A 25464-nucleotide genomic window follows, 5' to 3' on the forward strand; every position below is an offset into this window, starting at 1 on the left:
GCAGAGAAAAGGAAAACGCAGCAATGAAAATAATTTTCATGGGCACCAAAGGCTATTCTACAAGAGTGACTCAAAAATGCTTTTAGAAGTCTAAGTAAGGCTTTGATTTACAGTGCCTAATGAAGAAAACCCATGTCTAATAGTACAATGTAAGGAAACAAGGCCTTCCAAAGCTAATCCCTTGTTAATATTCGGCAGTCAAGTACATTGACGCCCCACCATTTCCTCTGTTTTTCTTGCTCCTTGGTTTAACGCCATGCCACTAAAGTACAAGGAAAAGAAGACGTTTCTGCCACTAAGCCACCTTAAAACCTATTGATAAGAAGGTTTTCTTTACTTTTTTCTCTCATCCCCTTTTCTTTCTTTCTTTGGGAAATAAACTAGAATCATTCATGGGTGAAATGGTACCGCTTCAATTCCATGGGTCACAAAGCTAATTCAAATCTTACAGCCCCATGGATTTTGTGTTGAGGCCATGAAATGTTCCTCTGGGTGGCAGTACTCTATGCAATGGACCTAAGATCTTTGCAGTATTTTATTCTAAACTGCAACTTAGCAGTAGAAGTAGAAATGTTTTCACGTCAAGCTCGGATGGCATGTTTTTCATATACAGTAAGAAAGCCATAACATGAAACCTAAATCAGCAGTTTTACTTACCCACTTACTAGATATGGTTTATCTAGAAATTTACGGTATGCTTCCCTTACAGGTTACCATGGGGTTGAGATGAAAGATGTAATGATTCCTAGAGAGAATATCTCTCCATGAATGTCTAGGTTCTGCAGTATATCTCTATGGTGTAGTGGGTCTACACCCACTTATTTCAAGCCAATTTCAAGACGTTTGGTGTTATCCATGCTCTCAAGTAGCCGTAGTGTGGCCAGGAACATATCTCCTGCAGATATGAGGGTCTTGTTGTATTCAGTTCTAGTAGCGTAACCTTCAAAACAACTGCATTTAAGCTCAGGGTGAAAATTATCTGCTTTTTCAGGTAGTTCTGTTTTCCTTGTCACACTTTTCCTATTGGATACAATAGGTGATTGCAAAATATGACATCCCATCATAGAGATCAACATGTTTGCATCCCAGAGTTAGATGCCTCAAAACCTGAAATGGTTTTGGTGACAATTAGAAGCTTGGAAAGCTTGGCCCAGAATGTTTTGTTATTTATTCGTTCAGTTGCTTCTGACTCTTCATGGCCTCCAGCCCACATCAGAGCTCCCTGTCACCCCCAGCTTCAAGGCCAAGCCAGTCACTTCAAAGATACCATCCATCCATCTTGCCCTTGGTCGGCCCCTCCTTCCATTTTCCGCAGCATCATTCTCTTCTCCAAGCTTTCCTGTCTTCTCATGATGTGGCCAAAGTACTTCATCTTTGCCTTTAATATCCTTTCCTCCACTGAGCAATCGTGTATTATTTCCTGGAGTATGGACTGGTTGGATCTTCAAGGCACTCTCAGAATTCTCCTCCAACACCACAGTTCAAATGTATCTATCTTCCTTTGCTCAGCCTTCTTTATAGTCCAGCTCTTGCATCCATAGGTTACTACGGGGAATACCATTGCTTTAACTATGCGGAACTTCGTTGCCAGTGTGATGTCTCTTCTCTTCATTACTTTATTGAGACTGGTCATTGCTTTCCTCCCAAGAAGTATATGTCTTATGATTTAGTGGCTGCATTTTACATCTGCAGTAATCTTCGCCCCTAGAAATATAAAGTCTGTCACTGCCTCCATGTTTTCTCTCTCTATTTGCCAGTTATCAATCAGTCTGGTTGTTATATTCTTGGTTTTCTTGATATTCAACTGCAACCCAGCTTTTGCATTTCTTCTTTCACCTTGGTTATAAGGCTCCTCAGCTCCTCCTCACTTTTGGCCATGGAAATGGTATCATCTGCATATCTAAGGTTGTTAATGTTTCTTCCAGCAAATTTAACTCAGTCTTAGAATCATCAAGCCCTGCACACCACATGATGTGTTCTGCATACAAGTTGAATAGGTGGGGTGAGAGTATACAGCCCTGCTGTACTCCTTTCCCAATCTTGAACCAGTCTGTTGCTCTGTGGTCTATTCTTACTGTTGCTACTTGGTCATTATACAGATGCCTCAGGAGACAGACAAGGTGACTTGGTATCCCCATGCCATCAAGAGCTTGCCACAATTTATTATGATTCACACAGTCAAAGGCTTTAGAATAGTCAATAGAACAGAAATAGATGTTTTTTCTGAAACTCACTATCTTCCTCCATTATCCAGCAGATATTGGCAATTTGGTCTCTCATTCCTCTACCTTTTATAAACCCAGCTTGTACATCTGGCAACTCTTGCTCCATGTATTGCTTGAGTCTACCTTGCAGTGTGGCAGCAAACAGAGAGCCAGCCAAAACATTGTATTGACTGAGGCAAAGGACAAGGAGACTCCCAGCGTCCTACTTCTATAAAGAAAAAAACTGAGTGGATTGGTAGCAGAGTCTTACGTCAGCACCTACAAGGGAATAAAATCCCTTACCACACATAAAGGCAAGACAGGAATGTAATTGAAATAGGAAGTCCCATGGGTGGATAGAGTAAAGAAGCAGTATTGGATTAGAAGGCTTCTTTCTCTACCATGGAAGTTTGCATCGTGTAGTCAGTGTCTGCATATCTGCAAAAAAAGACTGATAACACTATGTAACAAAATTTGAAAATATATGTTCCTGGTTTTAAAGTGTTATTTCCTGTTCAATTGTGTGGTATTTAGCTGTTATACTCAAGAAACCTTATTTTTGTGGCTGCCACAAACTATGTTGAATCGGTTGAGACTCGATGAGATATTTATTGAAAAACTATAGCAAAATGTGCTGCAGGATATTCCACAAAAAACAAAGTTTTTGCAGTTTAATAAACTTTCCCCATGTTTTTATGATAGATTAAATTAGGAAATGCCATTTATAACCCAGGAACAAAAATCGTGTTACATAGTGTAATGAAACAATGCAGCATGAAGAAGAAAGCTGGAGGCGGGCTTGGGATGGGGGAAATGTTCAGTCTTTTGTTCCTTTTAGAATATAAGTAGAATGATGATAGCTGTCTATGCCTGGGTCTGGGAATCTATTCCCTTTTGGGAATTTACTTAATTTGCTGCAATTTTACAGAAACTTCCATTCTCAAACAATCCTATTGGTTTTAGTATATACAGAGCTACACATTATCCGCTTTGAACTGGATTATCTGAGTCTACACTGCCATATAATCCAGTTCAAAGCAGATAACCTGGATTGTATGTGCCAGTGTAGAAGGGGCCAGAATGTATCTGGCAACCTTGTGTTTCAGTGTAGAGGGTTTCCAGCCAGCCATGTCTCTTCTTGGATACTCGGTTTCTCTCTCCTTTCCTTGTGGTTTCTGGCTTCCTGTGGTCAGAATTGTATGTGCAGTGAGCATGTTCAACCCTGAACAGCTTGTTTTGGGAGAAGGAGTGGCTTTCCTTCCTGAGGGTTTGTTGTTTTTAATACTAAACATCTTTTCTACTTTTACAAACTTCTGGTTACCCCCTCTGTTTGCTGGTATGTTTCTCTCAAGTGTTCATATTGTTGCTTTTCAGAGAACTGAAAACCTATGCACTTATTCAGAGTTGGGTGGAAAGGAATTTTCAGATTTTGTTTTAATAGTTAGTTCAATGTCAGAATCCATTTATTTATAATGAAGGATGGATACATCAATAATTATAGTTATGGACTTCTTTTATTCAAAGGGTAATTGCTTTAAAAACACCAGAACAGAGCTATTTTTTTTTTGTGTTCTAAATGAACTGCTGATGCTCCTTTTACTGGACCAAAGAGTCCAAAACATATTAATTTAACCATAACTATACTACTTTAAAAAAGGCAAGTCAACTGAAAAGTTTCAAATGCTAAGAAGGCATATAATGTTTGCACAAAGAATGTAAGCCCAGTCAAGCTTTTGGGAATAACCCACACTGCAATTAATATGATATATGATTAACCACAGAAACATTATTCACAATTTCACTTACCTGCATACAGGGGAAAAATGGCCCTTACAGGAATGTGCTAGCTCTTCCAGGTGATTCTATGGTATGCTTTCTTTGGAAATTATCACAAAGTGCACTAGGGGACCTAGCAAATTCTTAGAGAGACTACCTCTCAGGGAATTTCGAGATGCTTCAACATAACTCTAATTTAATGGTGTTCACTCACATCCACAGTTTCAGGTAACCTCAGTCTGGATGGCCTGTTGTACATTTAAGTCAGGACTGAGACTCACGTAGATGTCCAGATTTATTGGGCCACAACTCCCATCATTCCTCACCATTGGATAATTTAGCTAAGGCTACTGGGAGATGTAGTCCAGAAGGGCTAGAGGGTTGCATGATTCCCTCCTTGAACTAGGTTAATGAAGTTCAAGAGTGGGTTTCTGGTTTGTTAAGTGTGTCTTGGATTGGGGCCCAGTATAAACATGTAGACTGTATTTCTTTAATTACATAATCCTTTCCCCTCTATAGCAGTCATGCAATGTGCAACGTCAGCTTGATAAGGCACTTGAGTTTGCTTGTGTTTTTCCCCCTCCTTCCTGAAACATGATTCTCAAGTGCATACTTTTATACAGTAATACAACCACAAGGAACACAAACATTTTGTCCCTTTCCCACAAGAAGTGTAATTCATCCTGGACCCCTTTAATACCGTCATCGGCCTCTGAACTGTGGCTGAACTCCCAGCGGTGGCTGTCCTTTAATTGTTGTAGGAAAATTAAGATTGAAGAAGGAAGATAGATAGATATCTTTTTTTAAAAGAAGAGAGAAGGGGAGAGGGTGTCTTACGGCTTTCAAAATGCTGACGGCTTCTTTGCTAAGCCACACCGGATACAGGACATCATCATGCAAGATGGACTCAAAGAGGTCGTCTTCATTGTCTGCTTCAAAGGGAGGTTGCCCAGCCATCATTTCATACATGAGGACACCCAGTGCCCACCAATCTACTGAAGGACCATATTCTAATTCCTGGAGGATCTGTTAGGGAAACCAAGAGAGAAGAACGGAGAAAACTGATAAAAATGAACCCATTTGGGATTTTCCCTTCTTATTTCAGGAGGAACCAAACTGAGGTGTGTAGGGTTTTCAAAACAGTTTATGAGTTCCACTTAAAACCTTGAAAACATTTGTATATTTCCCACAACTCCACTGAAAACCCATTTGAATATCCACTTACCCAAATCTCCATTAGTCCTATTAATCCACTTAATAAATTGGATTTACCTATCTGTTGACTGATCATAGTCAGACCACTGAATATCTACGTCTCTGAAAATTATATTCTATCTTGTAATATTGGCATTGGATAGGAAAGAAAGTTGTTAGGAAGAGAATCAACTCATCTGAAACGTGGGACTAAAGGAGAAGCATATTAAACATATAATGAACTGCCAAAAAGACAAATAAATATGAACCCTAGAGCAAATCAAGCCTGATTGCTCCTTAGAAGACAAAATGACTGAACTACAGCTTATCATACTCTGATATGCCACAAGATTACCATAATCATTAGAAAAGACAATAATGTGGTTAAGTGGGAGGCATAGGAAAGGAGGTAGGTTGAGATATTGAGATACAGGTGAACTGAGTTAGAGCTTACAAGACCTGAGTAGGCTGTTGATAATAGGGAAACCTGGAGCTGTTTCACTCACAGGGTCACTACCAGTCAAAGTTAACTTGACAAATATTAGAAACTGGGCCACCTGATAAAGCTGAATTGCAGGAGATTCAGGAAAAATGGAAATACTGTACTTTTGTACATACATAACTATGGTAAGGAACATGGACAAATTCATAGTGGATATTGCTACCAATGGTGATCAATTGTGGTGAACTATATGCTAAGCATTTTGAGTAGAATGAGAGGCAGCTTACTTCTGAACAGCAGTACCTAGAAATATAAATTATGTACAATTTGGCTCGGGCTGTGGCGCAGGCTGGAGAGCAAGCCAGCTGTAACCATCTGCAATGAATCACTCTGACCAGGAGGTCATAAGTTCGAGGCCCGCTCGGAGCCTATGTTTGTCTTGTCTTTGTTCTATGTTAAAAGGCATTGAATGTTTGCCTATAGGTGTAATGTGATCCACCCTGAGTCCCCTTCGGGGTGAGAAGGGCGGAATATAAATGCTGTAAATAAATAAATAAATTTGTGAACTTTCGAAAAGCAGCTGGTTGGCTAAGGGAATGTTGAATTAGAATGTACTTTAACTTGATCTGACTTGCCTCTTCTTATATTCTTGTCATGGTACAGAAAGGAAGAGATTGGTATTGAGTGATATTGAGGGGGGGAAGTGGCTTTATCCTACTGTTTGTTTGCATTAGAACTACATGTTTTTCTCATTTCCTATAGTGACACCTCTTCAAGAGCAACAAAAGATAGTACGATGACATCAATGAGTTCTGACATGATGCAGCATGAAGTCTATCAACCTTTTGAATTGCAGTTTACAAATATTATCTTCCCAGTATGAGCAAATCATAGGACACTCTGTTTGTTCAGGATACTTTGGCCTGATGTACCCATATTGGCCATGGCTAAGGTCCTTTATGCCATCATATACAGCCCTTGGCTGCATAAGATCATCCCTGCATCAGCCAGAAGTAGACATCTACATGAAATTACAGTAAATTCTAAAATTCCAAGAAGTTCCAATGGATCCTGCAGAGTTTCAGCATCTTCACTTTCTCTCCATCTCATCATCTTCATAGGTATGGTTGGTGAGGATGTGGTTACCTTTCTTATAGATGCCCTTCCATGGGAAGTCTGGTTGGTTCCTCTCTGCTTTCATTCCACCAAACAGGTGTTTTGAATTTTAATTATGTATGTAAAGTGGTGTGCTGTATTTTTTTTACTCTTTATTGGAAATTATGTTTTAAATATTTTTTAAGTGTTTTATTTGGTTTAACTGTGTTTTTACATTTTTAAAAACTTTTATAAATTAGTGTTTAGCTTGATCTTTTAAAATTATTGTAAGCCATATTGAATCCCATCTTGGGAAAAAGGCGGGATTGAAATGCAATAAATAAACCAACAAATAAATAAATAAGTGGGAATTTTTGTAATCCCATGAGGCCACAGTGCAGTGTGGTGCCCAAATCCTGTGGCAATGTTGCCCCCTAGTCACCAAAAATTATTCCTGTGTGCCTTCAAGTCATTTCTGACTTACAATGATCTGAAGGCAGGGGTCCTCAAATATTTTAAAGCAGACTGTTGGGGCCCCGAACTATAGTTTGAAAAAAACATGAACAAATTCCTATGCACACTGCACATATCTTATTTGTAGTGCAAAAACCTGCAAATACAATATTTGTAGAACAATCCACTATTTAAAATGAAAAACAATGTTAACCAACATAAACTTATCAGTATTTCAATGGGAAATGTGAGCCTGCTGAGATAGTCAAGTGAATTAGGATTTTTTGTTGTTGTGTGCTTTCAAGTTGTTTCAGACTTAGGGCAACCCTAAGTCTAGCATTTAGGTCAGGGGCCAGGTAAATGATCTTGGAGCAGTGGTTCTCAACCTGTGGGTTCCCAGGTGTTTTGGCCTACAACTCCCAGAAATCCCAGCCAGTTTACCAGCTGTTAGGATTTCTGGGCATTGAAAACCAAAACATCTGGGGACCCACAGGTTAAGATCCACTGACTTGAAGGGTCACATCCCACCCACAGGCCTTAGTCTGGGGACCCCTGCCTTAAGGCAACCCTATCATGGTCTTTTTGGCCATGGCCCGAGAGTCTGTGATTCACCCAATGGGTTTCCATCAAAAATCAGAACCTGGTCTCCTAAGTCATAGTGCCACACTCAAATCATTCTGATTACATAGAAAGAATTCGGGGGAGAGATCCTCTGTTTATGCTATGTTTCTCCATACATTTAGATGCAAAATGCTATACCTCTGGAGCTATGTAGTCTGGCGTTCCACAAAAGGTAGTAGTCGTTACTCCATTCAAGATCCCTTCTTTGCACATTCCAAAGTCAGCTAGTTTGCAGTGGCCTTCTGCATCAAGAAGAATATTGTCCAGTTTCAGGTCCCTTGAAAAAGAAAGAAAAAGTTTGCCCATCTTAGAAACACAAAAAAGGCTTCAGTTTTTTTTAAAAAAAACCTTGCTTCTTCTTGTCTACCTAGTAGAAGCATTTAGCTTATGTACAGAATCAAATGTGTGCCTTTATCTAATGTGCATATTATTGCTAGGTATCTGTTGGATCATTTTAGATTGTTTTATGAAGATAATTCTCATATTGGTCATCAAAACTGGATGGGTCTTCCATGAAAAGTTTATTCCCTTCCCAACCTTTGCATGCCCCAACTTTTGTAAATCACATTCAGGACTGATTCAGCTGTTACGTTTCCCTGATCATGGGTGGAGAGAACTGGGCATCTTTGTAATGACAGAATGGTGAGATGTAAATGTGGCACAAGGAACCTGGATGGTTGCTCTCAACACTGAGACCTTCAAATTATGAATACCCAGACCTTCACCCCAGCCCTTTGAAAAGACAAAATATCTTGCTACAAGGGAAATGATAATTTTTTCATAATGTGGTTAAAATGAATATCATTTTCACTGAGTCTGTTGTATAATTTTTTGTTTTGTTTTGTTTTAAAAGTCTCAACCAGCATGCTTTTCAGGGCATGACCATCTGATCTGATGATAAGGATGATATTTATTTGTATTCTGCTTTTCTCCTAGGACTGAGACCCAAAGATGAGAAACATGTTTATTTTTTGCATTAGGCAGATAATTTCTGTTTGATAAGTAAGATGTAGAAAACATGGGATCAAAGTTGGAAAGACCCCTTTTCCTTTTGGGCCTTCCACCATTCCTCTACCCACCGTCCCTAAAATTAGCAACCTCTTCACTTCTATTCTCTTATCTATATTTTCTGTAAAAAGCTGGCACTGATAAATTGAAAAGATACCATAGTCCAAAAGGCAGAAGGAGAGAAAAGTGGGCTCATTATATATTTTTGTACAGATCCTTTCCAAAGTGATAAAAGATGCCAGTTTGTTATAGCATGTGCTTTTCTTAATCTACATATCTAGCATTTAGGTTGTTCTGCTTTGCAACTATTTACTGGTACATATAGATTTAATTTGCAAGTCCGGTTGCTGAGATATGTTGTTATTGTCTTTGTTGTGTGTCTTCCAGCTCATGGTAACCCTAAGGTAAACTTATCATGGGGTTTTCTTGGCATAATTTTTTCAGAGAAGATTTGCCCTTTCCTTCTTCTTGGGAATATATCTCACCTGGGGTCAACTAATGGATTTCTTTGGCCAAGGAGGAATTCAATTTCTGGTCTCGCAATGTTTTAGGCTGCATCTATATTGTAGAATGAATGCAGTTTGACACCACTGTTATGGCTCAATAATCTTGGATTTTATAGTTTGGTGGGCACTCTCCCTCTTTGGCAGAGAAGGCTAAGGACCTTGTCAAACTAAAGCTCCCATGATTCTAAGGCACTGAGTCATGGCAGGTGAAATGGGGTCAAACTGCATTCATTCTACATTGTAGATAGACCCTTAGGTTCAACATTCAAATCACTTTACCACACTGACACCTGCTGAGGCATATACCTATAGGGAATCTCATATTAGGAAGAATAATAAATTAAACATAGACATTAAGGCAAATAAATGTCTACTTTGACATTGACACAGAGGCATGGGTACAGCTGGGAGAAAGGCAGAGAAATAGCAGGAAAGTGGCAGGAAGTGGAGCTCTTTTCTGTAGACAGCTGATCATCTAGTTCAAGGTCAGCTGTTAGGAATTGTGGAAGTCCAAAATACCTGGAGGGCCAGAGTTTGCCCATGCCTGGTCTAGCTGTTCCATCTGAGGAAACTGAGTTCTATTCACACATACTTAAGTCAGGAACCTTGGCACCTTTCTTTTTTATTGTGTCAGAAGCGACTTGAGAACATACTGGTGTCGCTTCTGATGTGAGAGAATTGGCCATCTACAGAGACGTTGCCCAGGGGACGCCCAGATGTGTTAGCATGCTGGGAGGCTTCTTTTATGTCCCTGAAAGTGAGAGCTAACAGATGGGAGCTCACCCCATCTCGTGGATTTGAACCAGCAACCTTCAGGTCAGCAGTCCAGTTGGCACAAGAGTTCAACCCATTGCGCTATCGCGGCTCCATGACACCTTCCATGAAACAAACCAAATAAGCCTACGGAAGGGTTTTTTTTTTTTTTTTTTGTAGCTGGTGTATCCATCCACCTCCTTTCAATCTTATTTCATTTAAAAGCAAGGGAAAACATCTTGCTAATGCTTTGCAAAATTCTGATTTTACGAGGTATGGTGACAGAATAGAACTTTCCAGAACCTGCTCAAAGGACCATTTCAATAATTGTCCCTTTCAAAACTATCCATCTTCCCTTTTGTTAACCTCCCCACAGTGAGGGCAGATTTTGCCTTTTAAAGAAATCTTAATTCTGGGCAGCTAGGGGACATTGACATTTCTCTTTTTCTCTTTCTACATCCTAAGCTTGGAGACCAAAAGAAGAATCTGCCTGAAGAGACTAAAAGCAAATTTTATTATACACAAGAACAAATTGCCTGATCATGAAAACTGCCTGGCTACTCTGAATGAAGTAGCAACAATATGTAAAGTTGCATTTGTTTCTGGCTTGCTGATCTCTATCATATGAACAATTCAGATGACTGAAAACTTCTATTTGGAGAACATAATTTACTACAGTTATTTGCTTCTCAAAAATCACCAATGACTTTCACCTCATAAACAGCTTGCAAACCTGACAAGGAAACTTTGAGTAAAAGTTTAGAACTACTGCAGTGATCATGAGGCAGCAGGTTTACTAAATGTCCTTTATTGTAAGGACTGTCCCTTATTTTTGGACTTAGAAGACTTGTCTGGCAGGTGTCCCTTATTGCAAAGGATGCCCTTATTTGAAGGTTGGAAAGCTTTTCCTTTTATTTATACGGAACAACATGCCAAGGCTGAACAAGACATTAAAAAGCCTATATTTTGGGATGTGAACAGAAATATGTGTATCATGTCATCTATGAATGAGGATAATGTTTTGGTTTTAAAGAGAAATACATAGCTAAGTAAATAGAAATCAACAGTTTCATTTGGCATTTAGACAGACAAATTTGTTCATAGTTACATGTTGATTGTTCATCCTGTGTGGCATGAAGTTCAACTGTCAGGTAATACAATTTTAAAAACCTGGCAACACCAGCGTAAAGCGTTTTCTGTCAAGTTATTGTTCTGCTAAACAAGAATGACACTTTCATAATGTAAGAGTTCAGAGATTTTCAGCAACTCCAAGAAAATCCTGTTGTTAGATTGAACGTGTAGCTCCTGAAGAAGGCCAACCAATAATATAGAGCCAAAACAACTTGGGCTTTTTATAAAACAAGATATGCCAAAGTCCTCACTTCTATACACATAATAAAAGTGGAAAAAGTATATGTGTGTATGTGACAGAGGTGTCCATTTAACACAGACAGACTCCCGCCTCCACAAACAGCTACAGTTCCCACTGAACAGTAGACACCAATGGCCCTTCCTCCACTGACATGCAGGTTATAGTGAGCGCCATGAACATGTAGCTCGAACCCTGCTAGTGTCCTCCACAAACACCATTCTGCCCCCATCCAAGTGAAGGCTTTCATACAGAGACAATTTCATCCTAGATGTTCTATTTTTCCCCCAGAATGGACATCCCAGGGTTCCTTAGTTTGCATAGCCCTGCCCACTGCCTTTACCTTAACCTTTCCTACATTTTCCTATGGCACACAGTTAACAGAGGAATTGATCAGCAACTGAACAAGAGGTTTGGGGAGAATTCACCATGATTTACAGGAGTTGTACTTGACCTACATCAAGGGAGTACTGTTAACCCAACCAACAATAGATCTGGACCAAAGTTGCCTCAGATGATGGGACTTGCAGTACTATGCAGTATTATGACCCCCACCAACAATGGACTGGGACTAAACTTGGCACAGAGAAGCCCAATGACCAACTGAACATACTGCAGGGGTTAGTGGACGGACCTTGATTTCGGGAGTTATACTTCACCTACATCCAGAAAAACTGGGACCTCCACTGACAATGGACTGGGACAGATCTGGACCAAACTTGGCACACAGACCTAACATGCCCTACTGCAAATACTGGCAAAGTTTGGGTGTGATTGCCCTGGGAATCTGGGAGTTGTAGTTCACCCTTATCCAGACAGCACTGAACCCAGCCAATGATGGATCTGGACCAAACTTCAGTAATATTACCTAACATCCCAAAACAAACAATGCCTTCTTCTAGTAACACGGGCACCGCCAGGTCCCCAAGCTAGTACAGAATAAAATACTACCACCAATAAGACTTGTTTCATCTTCTGTTTATGAATGTTAGGTTTATACCCACTTTTGAATGGATGATACTACATTTCCTTCCCTAGCAAAAAAGAATGCTGACAAACCAATATGCAATTGTTGTATGCCTTAAAGTCATTTCTGACTAATGGAGACCCTAAGACGAATCTTGCATGGGGTTTCTTGGAAGAATTGGTTCAGAAGGGGTTTGCCCTTGACTTTCTCTGAGACTGAGAAAATGTGACCTGCCTCAACTGTATACCACGGTTTGTGACTGATCATGTTATTCAATTACTATGGGTAAGTCAAAGTAAAATACATTACGGTAGAGGCACTGAAATGCAAATTTATTTCTTTTTCTGTGTATCATCTGAATCCTTTCAAGTAACACAGCTAAAAAAAATTCCTGGAAAAGGACATATGTTGAAAGATGATTAAAGGGCGGGATGACACTACTGAGTTCAAGTCTGATCAAGTGTGAAGTCTGAATGCTTAAAAATTAAGCTAAGCATGTCCTGAGAGGCCAAACTGATCTACATGTGTGTTGCTACATTTTACATTTGAACTGGCTGAAAAAAATAACTTGACTTATCAAACAAACTCGTGCTTGTTTTGTTCAGGTGCTTTCAGTTCATGTATAGATAAAATGTCAAATTACAGATGAAATTAAAACTAATGATGGGAAATCATAATGCGAAGCCAAACAGCAGCTGGACTTCATGAGCAATATTTATGCAAGGGCAGCAGTTCTCAATCTTTTGTGCCTTAACTTATCCCCAGTATCTCTAGCAAGGAGTGTGGATCCCACAATACTGGTAACAAAGGCCCTATCAATCACAGAAGTAAATGTTATGGACACGGAACAATTGCATTAGTATTAAGGGGTGACTGAGGATTCACTACACTGTCCCTGGCAAACTGGAGCAGTTGAAGAATATGTCTGAATAAGGAGAAGGATTAAGAACAAGGAATGAAAAATATCTACTAATAACAAATCAGCATTTGTAGGGCTTGCTAAACAGGCTGGTTTTCCTTTTGTGGAGTACAGCTAAAGCATTTTCTGCAGACTCCACTGTAAACATTGCATTTTGTTGCTAACAGATTTGTGGAAATGGGTGACATTATTTTGGGATGGAAAACATCCCCAAATGCGCCATTCTCCTAAGCAAAATGAAGAAGAAACTGCTCTTTCAAGGCATTGCAATATGTCTTTCTGAGATCATTAGTTATAAAACCAGGGTTGGACAAAGTCCAAATCCAAAATTGTATGTAACCTCCAATTCTTTTTCTACAACCTCAGAGTCCCTAGATGAGGGCTTCTTATACTTTTTCCACACTGCCTGAAAAATGTTGGTGTGGCATATAAAATAGATATAAAAATCAAACATTTACTAATAACAAATCAGCATTTGTAGGGCTTGCTAAACAGGCTGGTTTTTCTTTTGTGGAATACAGCTGAACCATTTTCTGCAGAATCCACTGTAAACTGCATGTTGTTGCTAACAGATTTGTGGAAATGGGTGACGTTCAGAAACCTTTTAATATTGCCACATTTTTTGCAACCCCAACACTGAGCTAAGGGCACCCCATTTGGGGTTGAGGCCCATAGTTTAAGGAGCCCTGCCCTAGACCACCATTATTCTTTGTCTTCAAAAAGTGGATTGCTTCTCCTTGAAGACTCCAGAATAGCTAATTCAGTTTTTGATAGGCGCCTCCTTCATTGGTAATATGTAATATTACACACACACACACACACACACACACACACACACACACACATTCCAAACAAGATGTGGACTTCCAGTTATCTCCAGTTCTATTTTGTCTCTGCAATTATTTTTTTCCCCTGGAAGTCTATGAAGTTCCAAGATAATCCTATCAGTTTTTGCACAGGGCTCAGAAAATTGGTCCCTGGACCTGCTGCAGTATAAATATATATTGGTATACTAAATAGGTCTAAAAGAAAACCAAGGCTTTCTTTTAAGATCCATTTGTACTATATAGCATTATATTTTGCTTAAACTCTATGGCTGCATCCTATGGGATTTGCATTTTGGTGAGGCATCAGGGCTCTTTGGCATTCTAAACATCTCTTCCTTAATTTCTCATCCCAGGGTGCCATAGGATCGAACCATACCAGTTAAAGTGGTATCCTTAGTGCTATAACTATGTGAAGGGTCTCTTCTTTCCCTCTGACAATTTCTATGATGAAAATCCCAAACTTGCAAGGTCAAGGTGGCTCAATCTACAGGAATTAAAGTTCCCACCGTTTAGTGGGCATCTTGTTGCCATTCCATGATATCCCAGGATAATACAGCATTCCTTTAATAAACCAACAGATTTCCCAGCTGTGCTCTCCAGGGTATTCTGGGGGGAAGGAAACAAGCAGCTTTGAGCTCCCTGCTCCTTCCCATCCCCACAAGTTTCCACTGCCAAAGGATGAACTTTGCAATGGGAAGTCGTTCCACGGGCAAATTTATACAGATGACTGTTACATAAAAACAGATGTTCATACTATTTATGGAACTTAAACATAATGAAATAATGCACCAAATATGTGGTTCCCTAACAAGCTGCTGACTTATTTTTTAAAAGCTATTAAGAGGAAGGAATTTTTTCTCTCTTACTAGATGGCTACCAAAAGCAAACTGGTGCTTTTTCTTGTGTCTGTGTGAAAAATGAAGTTGTGGCTTCATGCTTTAGGAGTGAAATATTCATTGGTATACTAAAAAGTTTTTCTAGATCTAAAAGCAAAACATTTTTTGTCTGACACAGAAGCAGCCAAGCCATGTTTCATTAGCTTGTGACTGCAGGAGTCCTATCTAGCATAGCCCTTTTCCTTGATTTAACATGGAATTAAGATGGTAATTTTTGATATCCCTATAATTAGATATTCTGATGAATATTAAGATCTATATCTTCCAATTGTTCTGATTTGCCAAGGAGAGTTTTGATCAATCCTCAGGTTCTGCAGATCCTTTTATAATGTCCCCATTTCTATCTATGGTGCCCAACTTCCCCTTGATCCTCAGCTTATTTCAATTGCTGCAAATGGAGCTCATAGGAAAAAGGTAGTTCACTTTCATCTCAAACTGTTGCACTCTTTACTAGCTTTGCTAAATGGCTTTTCTAAAGATTCCAAACACACATTGAACTAATGTTCCAATAGAGCAAATGTATTTTAGGAAGGGATTTCAAATAGTTGCTTTACTAAAATAACTTGGGAAAATTTGGGGGGGGGGGCAAGAGTTGTAGTCTTAGAATGCAGAAACTGAGAACTTTTCCACACAATCTACCACAAAGCTCTCTCAAACCTAGCTTATTTCAAATAGGATCCGATTCTACTGTCAAATCTTTGATGGAAAAAGCATAGGGAGATGGGGCAGATAGGACACTGTGAACAACTTGTCAGGTACAATTGAGATGAAATATGTGGAGATCCTCTTCTTTTTATAGATGATAGATCAATGGATAGATATAATGGTGAAGGAACTTATTCTTTTCATGATATTTCTGCTTATGGTATCAAAAAATGTTCAGGAAAACGTCTACAGCCACAACTTTCTCACAATGTTACGTAACTATACAATATATGGGATTCTGTCTTTATTGTACATACTAACATTTATATTGTCCAACTTGGAAAGACTATATAAGCTTGTTTTTTCCCTTGTTAAAAAAGAGAACCCAATAATGTAAAATAGTTGACTTTAAAACAGAAGATAAAATATGATTTCCACACTTCCTCTCTACAGAATTAGTTTGCTGTTGTTATCAGACAGAAGCACTGGTCCCCTTCCTACAAAACCCTACAGGAAAACGGCTGCCCTCTCAGGAATGTAAACTTGGCAGCCTTTTTGGCAGTCTTCCACTCTTTCTCCCTTTCTCATTTTAACAAAAGAGCCACACTATTCTCCTAAACTTAAGGTCAAGGCTCTGGCTTAGATGATGCGCAGCCCTACAGGTGGACATTAAAGAAAGGAAATTCTTGTAAGATTTGAAATGAATTCCACAGAGTGCTTGGGGATGTTTCTGTTTGGACTACAACTCCCAGAATTTCCCAGAGGGCTGGGAATTTTATGAGCTCTAGTGTATATGTTCCTCAGATGCAAAGATGTAAAGGCATTGCTTGTAGTTGCAAAAACTAGATGCAAACACATTGCTTGTAGTTTATTTCTTTTTGAGGTAACCAAGGCATTACTTATGCCTTATGATGTCACTATAATATGAGATAATGTCACTCATTTTTGTGGAGCAATGATAAAGGCAGAGGTAAGGTTGGCAGAATGCTCCAGTTAGCCAAGCCAACACCAGTTTGAAGGTATTTTTCAGCCTGAATTTACAGTAAGTAGCAAATGACAGTCCCTATCTACTCAAGTCAAACAAGTTAACTTGGCACATGAGGGTAGAAACCTCACAAATATATAAATAAATTCAGTAACAAACATACTCTTGCCACATGATACCCAACTACTTGAGGCAGCTGCCTCACTCTGCCTTAATATTGCTCTGTCGACAGGAGCTTTGTATTGTATTTAGGAGAGAGCCTTCAGAATGGAGAAATTGCTATGAACTGGGAAGATCTTCAGATTCTCTCCCATCTCCAAACTCATGGATCTGGTCCTTCAGATGTAGTGGCTGGAGCAAGATATACCCATCACACTAGAGCTTTAGATGTGGTTCAGTGATCCATTTCCAAAATTTCTTGTTTGGACTAACCTAGAATTAATTCACTATGCTGGTGTCTCTCATATAATTCTAGGTCACCTCATATCTCTGGTAAGAGGGAAATCTGTTAAGGATTCAATAATATAATAATGCAAAAAGGCCTTTAAAGGCAGTTCAAGAAAGCAAAGGGTGGTATGCTAGAACAGGATGGACTTTGATATAACAATGTACCTTTCTATTAAAACATTTACATGAACTAAGAATGTGGCTTTTGTTTTCCCTGCAACCATGGGAATCAGATAAGGATACATGAATTCAAATACATGTTCATGAAAATGTGTTTAAACAATTGATCATGCCAGCCTGAAGATACCAAATCCCGTCTGATCTTGGAAGGTGAATAGGCTCAGCTCTGGTTAGTAGTTGGATATAATACGTACAATGAACTGTAGGCAAAATCAGAAATTGGAAAAAGCACCTCTATATGAGTGTTTCTTGCTCAGGAAAAACTTATGAAATCCACAGGGTTGAAAAAGTTGATAGGCAACTTCAAGACACACACACACAAACACATCCCTATTTCCACCTCTGACGCCACACTTTCCGTCTATGCCCAGAAACACGTCTTCTTTGGTAGCTGAGGTATAATTGTACTAAGGTCAATCTGAATGTTGCACCATTTTAGGGGGATGAATATTTGAATGGAAAGAGGGCTTGTTTTCCCAAGGGTTGAGTAGTCTCTAGCTTTTTAAAGAAGATGAGCTATTGTTCTCTAATCAACAGTGGCTCTAATTTCAGTAGTCAACTGAATCAACTGCAGGTTTCAATCTGAACTTTAAACGTTCTGTCCATGGTGCTAAACAGTCAAATCTACCTCCACTGATTCAGCACTTTGGATAGCATTTAAAAAGTTCAGATTTAAAGGGTATTCCCCAGCACACTGACACTGGTTCCATCAGACTCCTTTGTTACACATTAAAATCACCACAGGAACAACACATGAACCCCAGTAATACTGTATGGGGCAGCCTTCTTGCCCCACAGTCCACTGGGAACGATACTGCATTATTCTACTGCAAGTGTCTTGCATCCCATTTTGGGAGAAAGCTAGGTTATAAAGTAAACAAAGTAAATTAAATCTCAAGGACTAGATACTCCAGTACAGTAAAGTCTCACTTATCCGACATAAAGAGGCCGGCAGAACGTCGGATAAATGAAAATGTCGTATAAATAAAAATGTTGGATAATACTGAGGTTGAATGTGTTGTCGAAGGCTTTCATGGCCGGGATCACAGGGTTGTTGTATGTCTTTCGGGCTGTGTGGCCATATTCCAGAAGTATTCTCTCCTGACGTTTCGCCCACATCTATGGCAGGCATCCTCAGAGGTTGTGAGGTATGGAATACTGAGGTTTCTGGGAGTTGAAGTCCATATCTCTCTCCTGGCAGAGATCAGTGGTGAGTGAGTTCTCCTTCTGTTTGGTTTTTCAGACACAAGGAGAGACTGCCCACCTGACTTCACTTTGCTCGCCTTTATGGTCTCATCGCCCCTCCGTCGGTGTCGTTGCCCCACTCGACTGCACTGATGCTGAAATACTCAGGCGTCTCCATTGAGCTCCACTGGCCACACACCCCTCCTTCCAACTTGGACAGAACCATTGCTGCGCACATGGGGGGAGGGAGGAGAGGCAGAACCATTATGCTCTGGCTCCTCCGGAGTGGTACGGCCAAAATGGGGCAGAAAGAAAGAAACCAAAAATATGGCCACTAAAGGGGAAATGCTGGGGGGAAAGGGTGGGGGCGTTGGATAAGAGTATCGGATAAGACAGAATGTTGGATAAGCAAAGGTCGGATAAGCGAGACTCTACTGTATAAGCATACTTGAGCTCTAAGTTATTCGAAAGATGGTCTTAGTCCCAATCTCCTTCTAGGTGTTTTTGATAGAAACAAAAGAGATTATCTTCTCTGTGACATAACCTATAGAGAACTACAATGTCTTCTCTTTGCTATCTTTCTATCAGGAAGTAAAAATTGATTGTTAGGACTTTTAATAATTTGCACACCTTTTATCAGTTGATCTTCAATTCTACTTATGCCCAGAAACAGGTGAAAGACCCTCCCTCCACCCTAACTATTACTGCACTGGTCTCAGAGTAAGAGAAGAAAACCAAGGTATAACTGCATCTTGCCTCAGGCATGGATGAAAGGCCCTCCCTTCATCCCAGCTGCCGCTGCTCTGGGCAGTAAGAAGAGAGAAGGAGGCAGGCACAGCTCCATTATGCCTCAACCTCAGCAGCAGCAGATGAAAGACCCTCCTTTCATTCCAACATCCACTGCCTTGGCCTTGGAGGGAGAGAAGTAGAGGTCTCCTTTGTTGGACTTAATTGTCTCCCTCACTGCCATCCCCCTGCCCTTCTGAGCCATGTCTTGATTAGATTGTGAGCCTGAAGGGAGGGAACTGTTTTATGGTTCTATTACTTGTTAACTGTCATATCCAGTGATGATGCTATATAAAGAAATGATAATATTTTGATTGATTTTAATTTATGTAAAACAATTTAACTACATTTTAAAATAGCCATTTGTTTGTTTTTATTTACAACTTTGCTTTCAGTCCCAGTGCTGGAATATCAGATATAAATGATGATGATAAATCATGTGGCTCTACATTTAACAGTGATTTCAATTAGCATTATGAATGTCTAGCGGGTACTGAATGGGCACCTAACATAATCACAAAAAAACTCTAATATATGCTGGAGTTTAGAAAGCAAGGACTAAAAAGCTCCAAGTGGCCAAAAAAGCTAGAAAGCCACATCCACTTCCATGTCCTCATGTGCTCACAAACACGCATTCTTCTTCCTCCTTCATGTTTTCTGGGGCTTGCCAGTCAAGTTGCTGGTGTATCTGAGCCAAACCCTCCCGCCATGTAAAGTGTGAATAGAGCTTTGTGGCTTGCACCCTCCTAAAACACTTCATGAAAGAGAAGTGATCCTGCAGCCAACTTCCCTGAACTGCAGTTCATTCTGTATACTCCTGCCAAGATTTATCTGAAACAGTGAAACGCTGCCAATTTCTGGTCTCTGTGTGTATAGGGCTTTTTTCCCCCTAAGGGTAAAAAAAGGAGAGGAAGGGTGAAACGACAAGATAAAGGCCTTCATAAACACAGAGATAGTAGGTGAAAATTTCTCAAGTCTCTCCTTGTTTCTAATAATAAATATTTATGCCCTCGTGCATTCTTCACAGCGTAACAAAAGGTTTGCCTCTTATGTTTTGTTATTGTTTAGATGGCGATCTAAAAAGGCCAGGAGCAAATTCAAAGGGCATCATGCACAAAGCCGCACAAAATGATTATCCCAGGTCTATCAGAATGGAGACAACTAGGACAAACAAACTCAGGAAGTGGCAGGGAGTTCAGAAATGGCGGAAATTGATGGCAGAAGGGGAAAACCAAGGAGATTGCAGAGAGCTGCTGTCAAAGTCAACCCCGGGTCACAGCGTGCCAAGCTTTTGTAGAAAGCATTGCTTGTCTTATAATACAAAACTGGCACCCACAGCTGGCGATGGCTGCAGAGACGATTCAGATGTTAACATTGGAATGATAAACAGCCTTCCTGCCCCCTTCCCGTCCTCCAAAGGAAAGAAAGGCAGAAGTGGGGGAAGGTCTATGTAAGCAAGCAGAAACAAACAGCCAATCCAGTTGCTAAGAAACGTTGGATGTTGGCCAATATCGAACCAAGAGCCTGAAGAATTTCTTATTTCAGCACCACAAAGAAAGTACCTGTAGATGACGCCGTGTTGGTGGAGGAACATGAGTGCTGATGTGACTTCTGCTGCGTAGAAGCGGGAGCGGGGTTCGTCAAATTTGCGCGAGCGTTGAATCTGAAACATTAGGTCTCCTCCATTGACATACTCCATGACGAAAAAGAGGCGGTCCTGAAATTCAGAAAGATAGAACCATTGAGCCGATTTCCTCCTCTCAGTTTCACAAAGATGTCACTGTACATAGGTAGCTCGCACACTGTGAAATTGCTTTTAGTTAGAAGAAGCAGCACATTAAGAGTTTTGAACAAGGGGCAGGAAGAAATGGGACCATGTAAAGCACACAGGGTTGTCAGATTTCAACATTTAGCCCCGAGTTTCCACTTTTAATGCATCATCTCCAGATATGAAACAAGGATACAAATTCTCCAGGTTTGGTTGGGCTCAGTTCCTGGGAACAGAAAAGTATGTAAAAGTACAAATCTCTAGCTCAGTTAACAGACCTGCAACTTGCTACGTTTTGCAAGAATTTATGGATTTGTTGCAACTTGCTGAGACTCTCAAAATCAGTGATTCCCAATCAGTGTTTTGGTCATGGAACCTTGTAGAAGACTCCCCTCCACAACGGATCCCTAACTCTATACTCGATTTTCCTCGTGGAACCCTACCTCTGTCCCTAGGCATTGTGAACCCTAGGGTTCTGTGGAACACAGTTTGAGAGCCACTGTTCTAAGTAGTCTGAGTATTTTTTAAGCCTCTTCCTCCCTCCCTTCATTTTTATTCTGGCCTGAGCGCTCACCCTCCGCGCTACTCTATGTCTAACTTCGGGCTAGAGGCATGTGTGTGTAGTCCTTCAAATTACTTCTTGGCAACCTCCATGCAATTATATGGTTTCCTTAGGCGATTAATACTCAGAAGTGGTTTTGCTAATTCCTTCCTCTGAAATATAGCCTATAGCACCTGGTATTCATTGGTGGTCTCCCATCCAAGCACTAACCAGGTTTAACCTGTTTCATTTTCAAGGTGAGGGGAGAGGTCTAGTGTCTTTTGGGTATTTAGCAAATGTAGGCTGTATTAAATGTCCCTTATTCTGTCTCCCTAAATCAGAAAGTAGAAATAAAATCACTTCATTTGACCTAAATCAGGGCAGAGCTCCCTTACCTGTCTTATTTCTGTCTTACTTTCCAGATAGGAAAATATTATGTGTCTCTGCAGATGTGTATTTTAATGGAAAGCTGTGATTGGTATTTAATTCCTAACACAGTGGTTCTCAACCTGTGTTTTGGCCTTCAACTCCCAGAAGTCCTAACAGCTGGTAAACTGACTGGGATTTCTCAAAGTTGTAGGCCAAAACACCTACGGACCCATAGGTTGAGAACCACTGGCCTAATAGATAATGCTTTCACAAGGGAACATCCATGTCTCAGATTTTAGCCCAGAAATCTCGGAATTTGGAACAATCCTGAACTAGCAACCCTAAAAGCTCAGATTTAATTAATGAAGAGCAAGGAAATCATTGGAATCAAAGGCAAATTAAAAGAAACTGGGAAATGACACACATTTCTTCGGAGTTATTGCATTTTCTCTTCATTTGTGAAGAATCTACTAAGAACTTCTTCCCAAGTCTTCTAAAATTGTACATCCTTACCACCTATTTCCAGAAAACCATTTATATAAAGGAGATGATATGACCCAGAGAGGGATTATTCATATGCTCCTGCAAATTTATCTGTATCTGTAAAAAAAATTGTCCACAGTGGTGTAGTTCAAAGACTCAATCAGGCTCCAGCACCAATAAAAAACAGGAAAAGGTGGAAGAGCCACTTAAATTCCCCATTCTGATGAGCCTTTCATGTTAAGTGTAAACCTTTCATGTTAAGTTAAGGCCAGCGCTATTGTTAAGCAGAATGAGGCTGGTGCTGCAAACGAGAGTGGTCCTTTCACGCTACACAAATGTAATGATATGATTTCACTTCAGCTACCATGGCTGTTTTCCATGGAATTTTGCTGCGTTTGCCTGAAGCACTAAAGCTCTCTGGCTGAGAATCACAAATGCCCTTTCCTAAACTGCCAATCCAAGGTTTCCATAAGATGTGCCATAGCAATTAAAGTGAAATATAATTGTGAAATATGAAAAGGCCCTAGATTACAAGAGATAGCAGCAATATATCAGATAAGAGGCTGGGCTGAATGGAATTGCAGTAAAGCAACATCTGGGCAACTTTAACCATGCATGCATTTTTGTATATCTACCTGTGACTGTTTTTCCTAGTTAATGGTCTGGGAATTAAGTAGCAGCTAGCCTCTACCTAGTTCAAAGGCCAATAGACAATGGTGTAGTAGCAAAAATTGAAGTAAGTATTCAGCATGACATCTGTTATAGGAAAATCCAAAACTGCCAGCAGTTGTGTTTATCCATTCATAGGACTCTGTTCTGCCAGTGTAGAGAAACGGAGTCCAAAGTGCCAATGGCGCAAAGCGGAGGAATACAAAGAAGGAAAGGACATGGGATGGCATAAGATGGACCTCAACGGGGGGGAAACAAAGTAAGACAGTTCCCTCTACTGTCCTTCACTTTCCCTCTGTTTATGTGATGAAGTCCTTAGTGTTAACCCTAAGACAAGCCACACCAAAAATCTTTGTTGATAAGGATAACTTATGTCCCAGTTCCAAATGTCCCAGTTTCTCTTTCCTCCTGCCATCTCCCCTCAGGGTTATTAACCTTTTCTGTTCCAAGGACCCCCTTTGCTAGTCAGGTGAAAACTACGGATCCCTTGTCAGAATGTAGTGGCTGACAGTTTTATGACACTCAGCACTGGCATGTCTTTAGATTAAATAGTTTGTAGACAGCAGGACTGTGTGATCAAGTGTTGAGTCTAATAACTACCATAATTTCAAAGTATGGGTGAGTGTAAGAATTTTTTTGATATGCAAGAACTGTAATGTGATATGAAAGGAAGACTACTGTAATTTATTGCACACACTAATAAGTGAAGAAATGCTAGATTTCAGTTAGAGGACAGAGAAAATAAGGGCAATAAGTTGTTGTTTTTTTTCAATTCAAGCTCATTGACCCCCCTGCCCAATCTTTCCATGGATACCCAAGGAGTCTGTATAGGATTGCTTAATCCTATACTCAGTCCTTTCCCAGTTCCTTGGCTCCCCCTTGCTAAAGCCTTTCTTACTTGTCTAACTTTCTGAATAATTACAGGAAATTGGCCTATTAGAGCCAGACATCCTCTGTCTGTGGACCCCTGGTTGAGAATCCCTGCTTTAGTTGCTGAAAACTGAGATCAAAGTGCAAATGTAGTTTGTATTCAATTAACTCCATAGGGGAAGGGCATAGGGGGCAGAATTATGACTTACCCAATAGGCTCAGGCAAAAGTCAATTTCTGGAGCTTACCCTAGCTTTCCCTCTTCCTCATGAATAATTTTTGCTGTCTTGACCACAATCTGATGTTGCTTTGGCTACATGTGTTCCGGTTTTCATCTGTGAAATGCTGGAGGGAACACACTGCCTATTTTGTCCAAGTGCTGTCCTCTGACTCCTTTCTTGACTCTAGCTTTGATCCTTCTCAACCTCTCTGTACTCCAAACCTCTTTTCCCAAAATCTACCTTAATGCTATTCTCACTCCTTCCCCATTCTCCTGGCTTCTCCTTGCTAAAGCCCATTTTGCCTGCCTAAACATCTGTAGAATTACAGCAAACTGGCCAATGATAGCCAGACATCCTTTGTCCACTACATGCCTTTTTGATGTCACACCAGTTGAACCAATTACGATCAATACCAATGGGTGGTCCTTCAAAAACCATGAAGCCCAACAGGGTCTCTATATTTCTCCTGGTTTTGCTTGAGAACAGAAGAAACCAGCAAACTGGTGGGTTATAATAGGCATGGGCAAACTTCAACTCTCCAAATGTTTTGGTTTTCAATTCCCACAATTCCCCCATTTGATGGATTGTCACCTTGTCATGGTGAGGGGGCTTGCATGTTCCAATCAACCTGAGAGCATAACCACCAAAGTCATGCACTCCTGGGTTGGGGGGGGGCAGGGGAGGTTCCAGACTAAGCACAATCCAAAAACCTCAACGGCGGATCAGGCGGAAGATAACATGGTACATGTTACAACAGCTGTGAGGGTGGAAGGATGCAACAGATGGAAAAGCCACCACTATCGTGTTAACCATGTCACTGGTTGGGACCCTCATTCTGTGAAGACTGTGTGTTGATTGGTTGTGCGCCGACCTCCACACATTAAAAAAACTCACATACAGGTGTCTTCCAAGAACTTGGGAAGCCTTCATACTCGGATGACGAGGAATTGCCTAAGCCAAACTGGTTGGGATTTCTCAAAGCTGAAGTCCAAAACACCTGGAAGGCTGAGGTTTGCACATACCTGGGTTACAATCTATGCTTTTGAGGTATATAAGGTATACCCAAGTTCATTGTCTTCTTGGGTTTGACAGTGTAAGTTGAACTATTGCAGTTTTTTTTAAAAAGAAAAACTTTTTAAAAAATAAGGAAAACTAATTACTTCTCAAGATGCACTGGCTTACTTTATAGGAAACATGTTCTTGTTTTCATTTCAAAGATGCCAGAAAGGGATTAGTCTATAACTATTTTGTTTGTGATCTTTACTCCCATTTTAGTTTACATAATT

At 40.2% G+C, this 25464-nt stretch overlaps 1 protein-coding gene and 1 long non-coding RNA gene across 3 annotated transcripts in view; one reads left to right on the forward strand and one right to left on the reverse strand.

The window, feature by feature from the left end:
* Positions 1 to 25464, reverse strand: part of prkce (protein kinase C epsilon) — a 371743-nt gene that overhangs the window by 24784 nt on the left and 321495 nt on the right. For both annotated transcript variants that reach the window (XM_062971287.1, XM_062971291.1), the window contains exons 11-13: positions 20821 to 20975; positions 7924 to 8062; positions 4818 to 5006 (exon numbers count right to left, since the gene is read on the reverse strand). In XM_062971287.1, coding sequence (XP_062827357.1) covers positions 4818 to 5006; positions 7924 to 8062; positions 20821 to 20975 — 483 coding nt within the window. The remainder of the gene's footprint in view (positions 1 to 4817; positions 5007 to 7923; positions 8063 to 20820; positions 20976 to 25464) is intronic.
* LOC103279988 (uncharacterized) lies at positions 6376 to 12257 on the forward strand. The gene is made up of 2 exons (XR_001730708.2): positions 6376 to 6737; positions 10518 to 12257. It is a non-coding gene; the product is annotated as an uncharacterized LOC103279988 (long non-coding RNA).

Source organism: Anolis carolinensis, chromosome 1 (assembly GCF_035594765.1).
Source record: "Anolis carolinensis isolate JA03-04 chromosome 1, rAnoCar3.1.pri, whole genome shotgun sequence".
In the NCBI taxonomy this organism is placed as follows: Eukaryota; Metazoa; Chordata; class Lepidosauria; order Squamata; family Dactyloidae; genus Anolis; species Anolis carolinensis.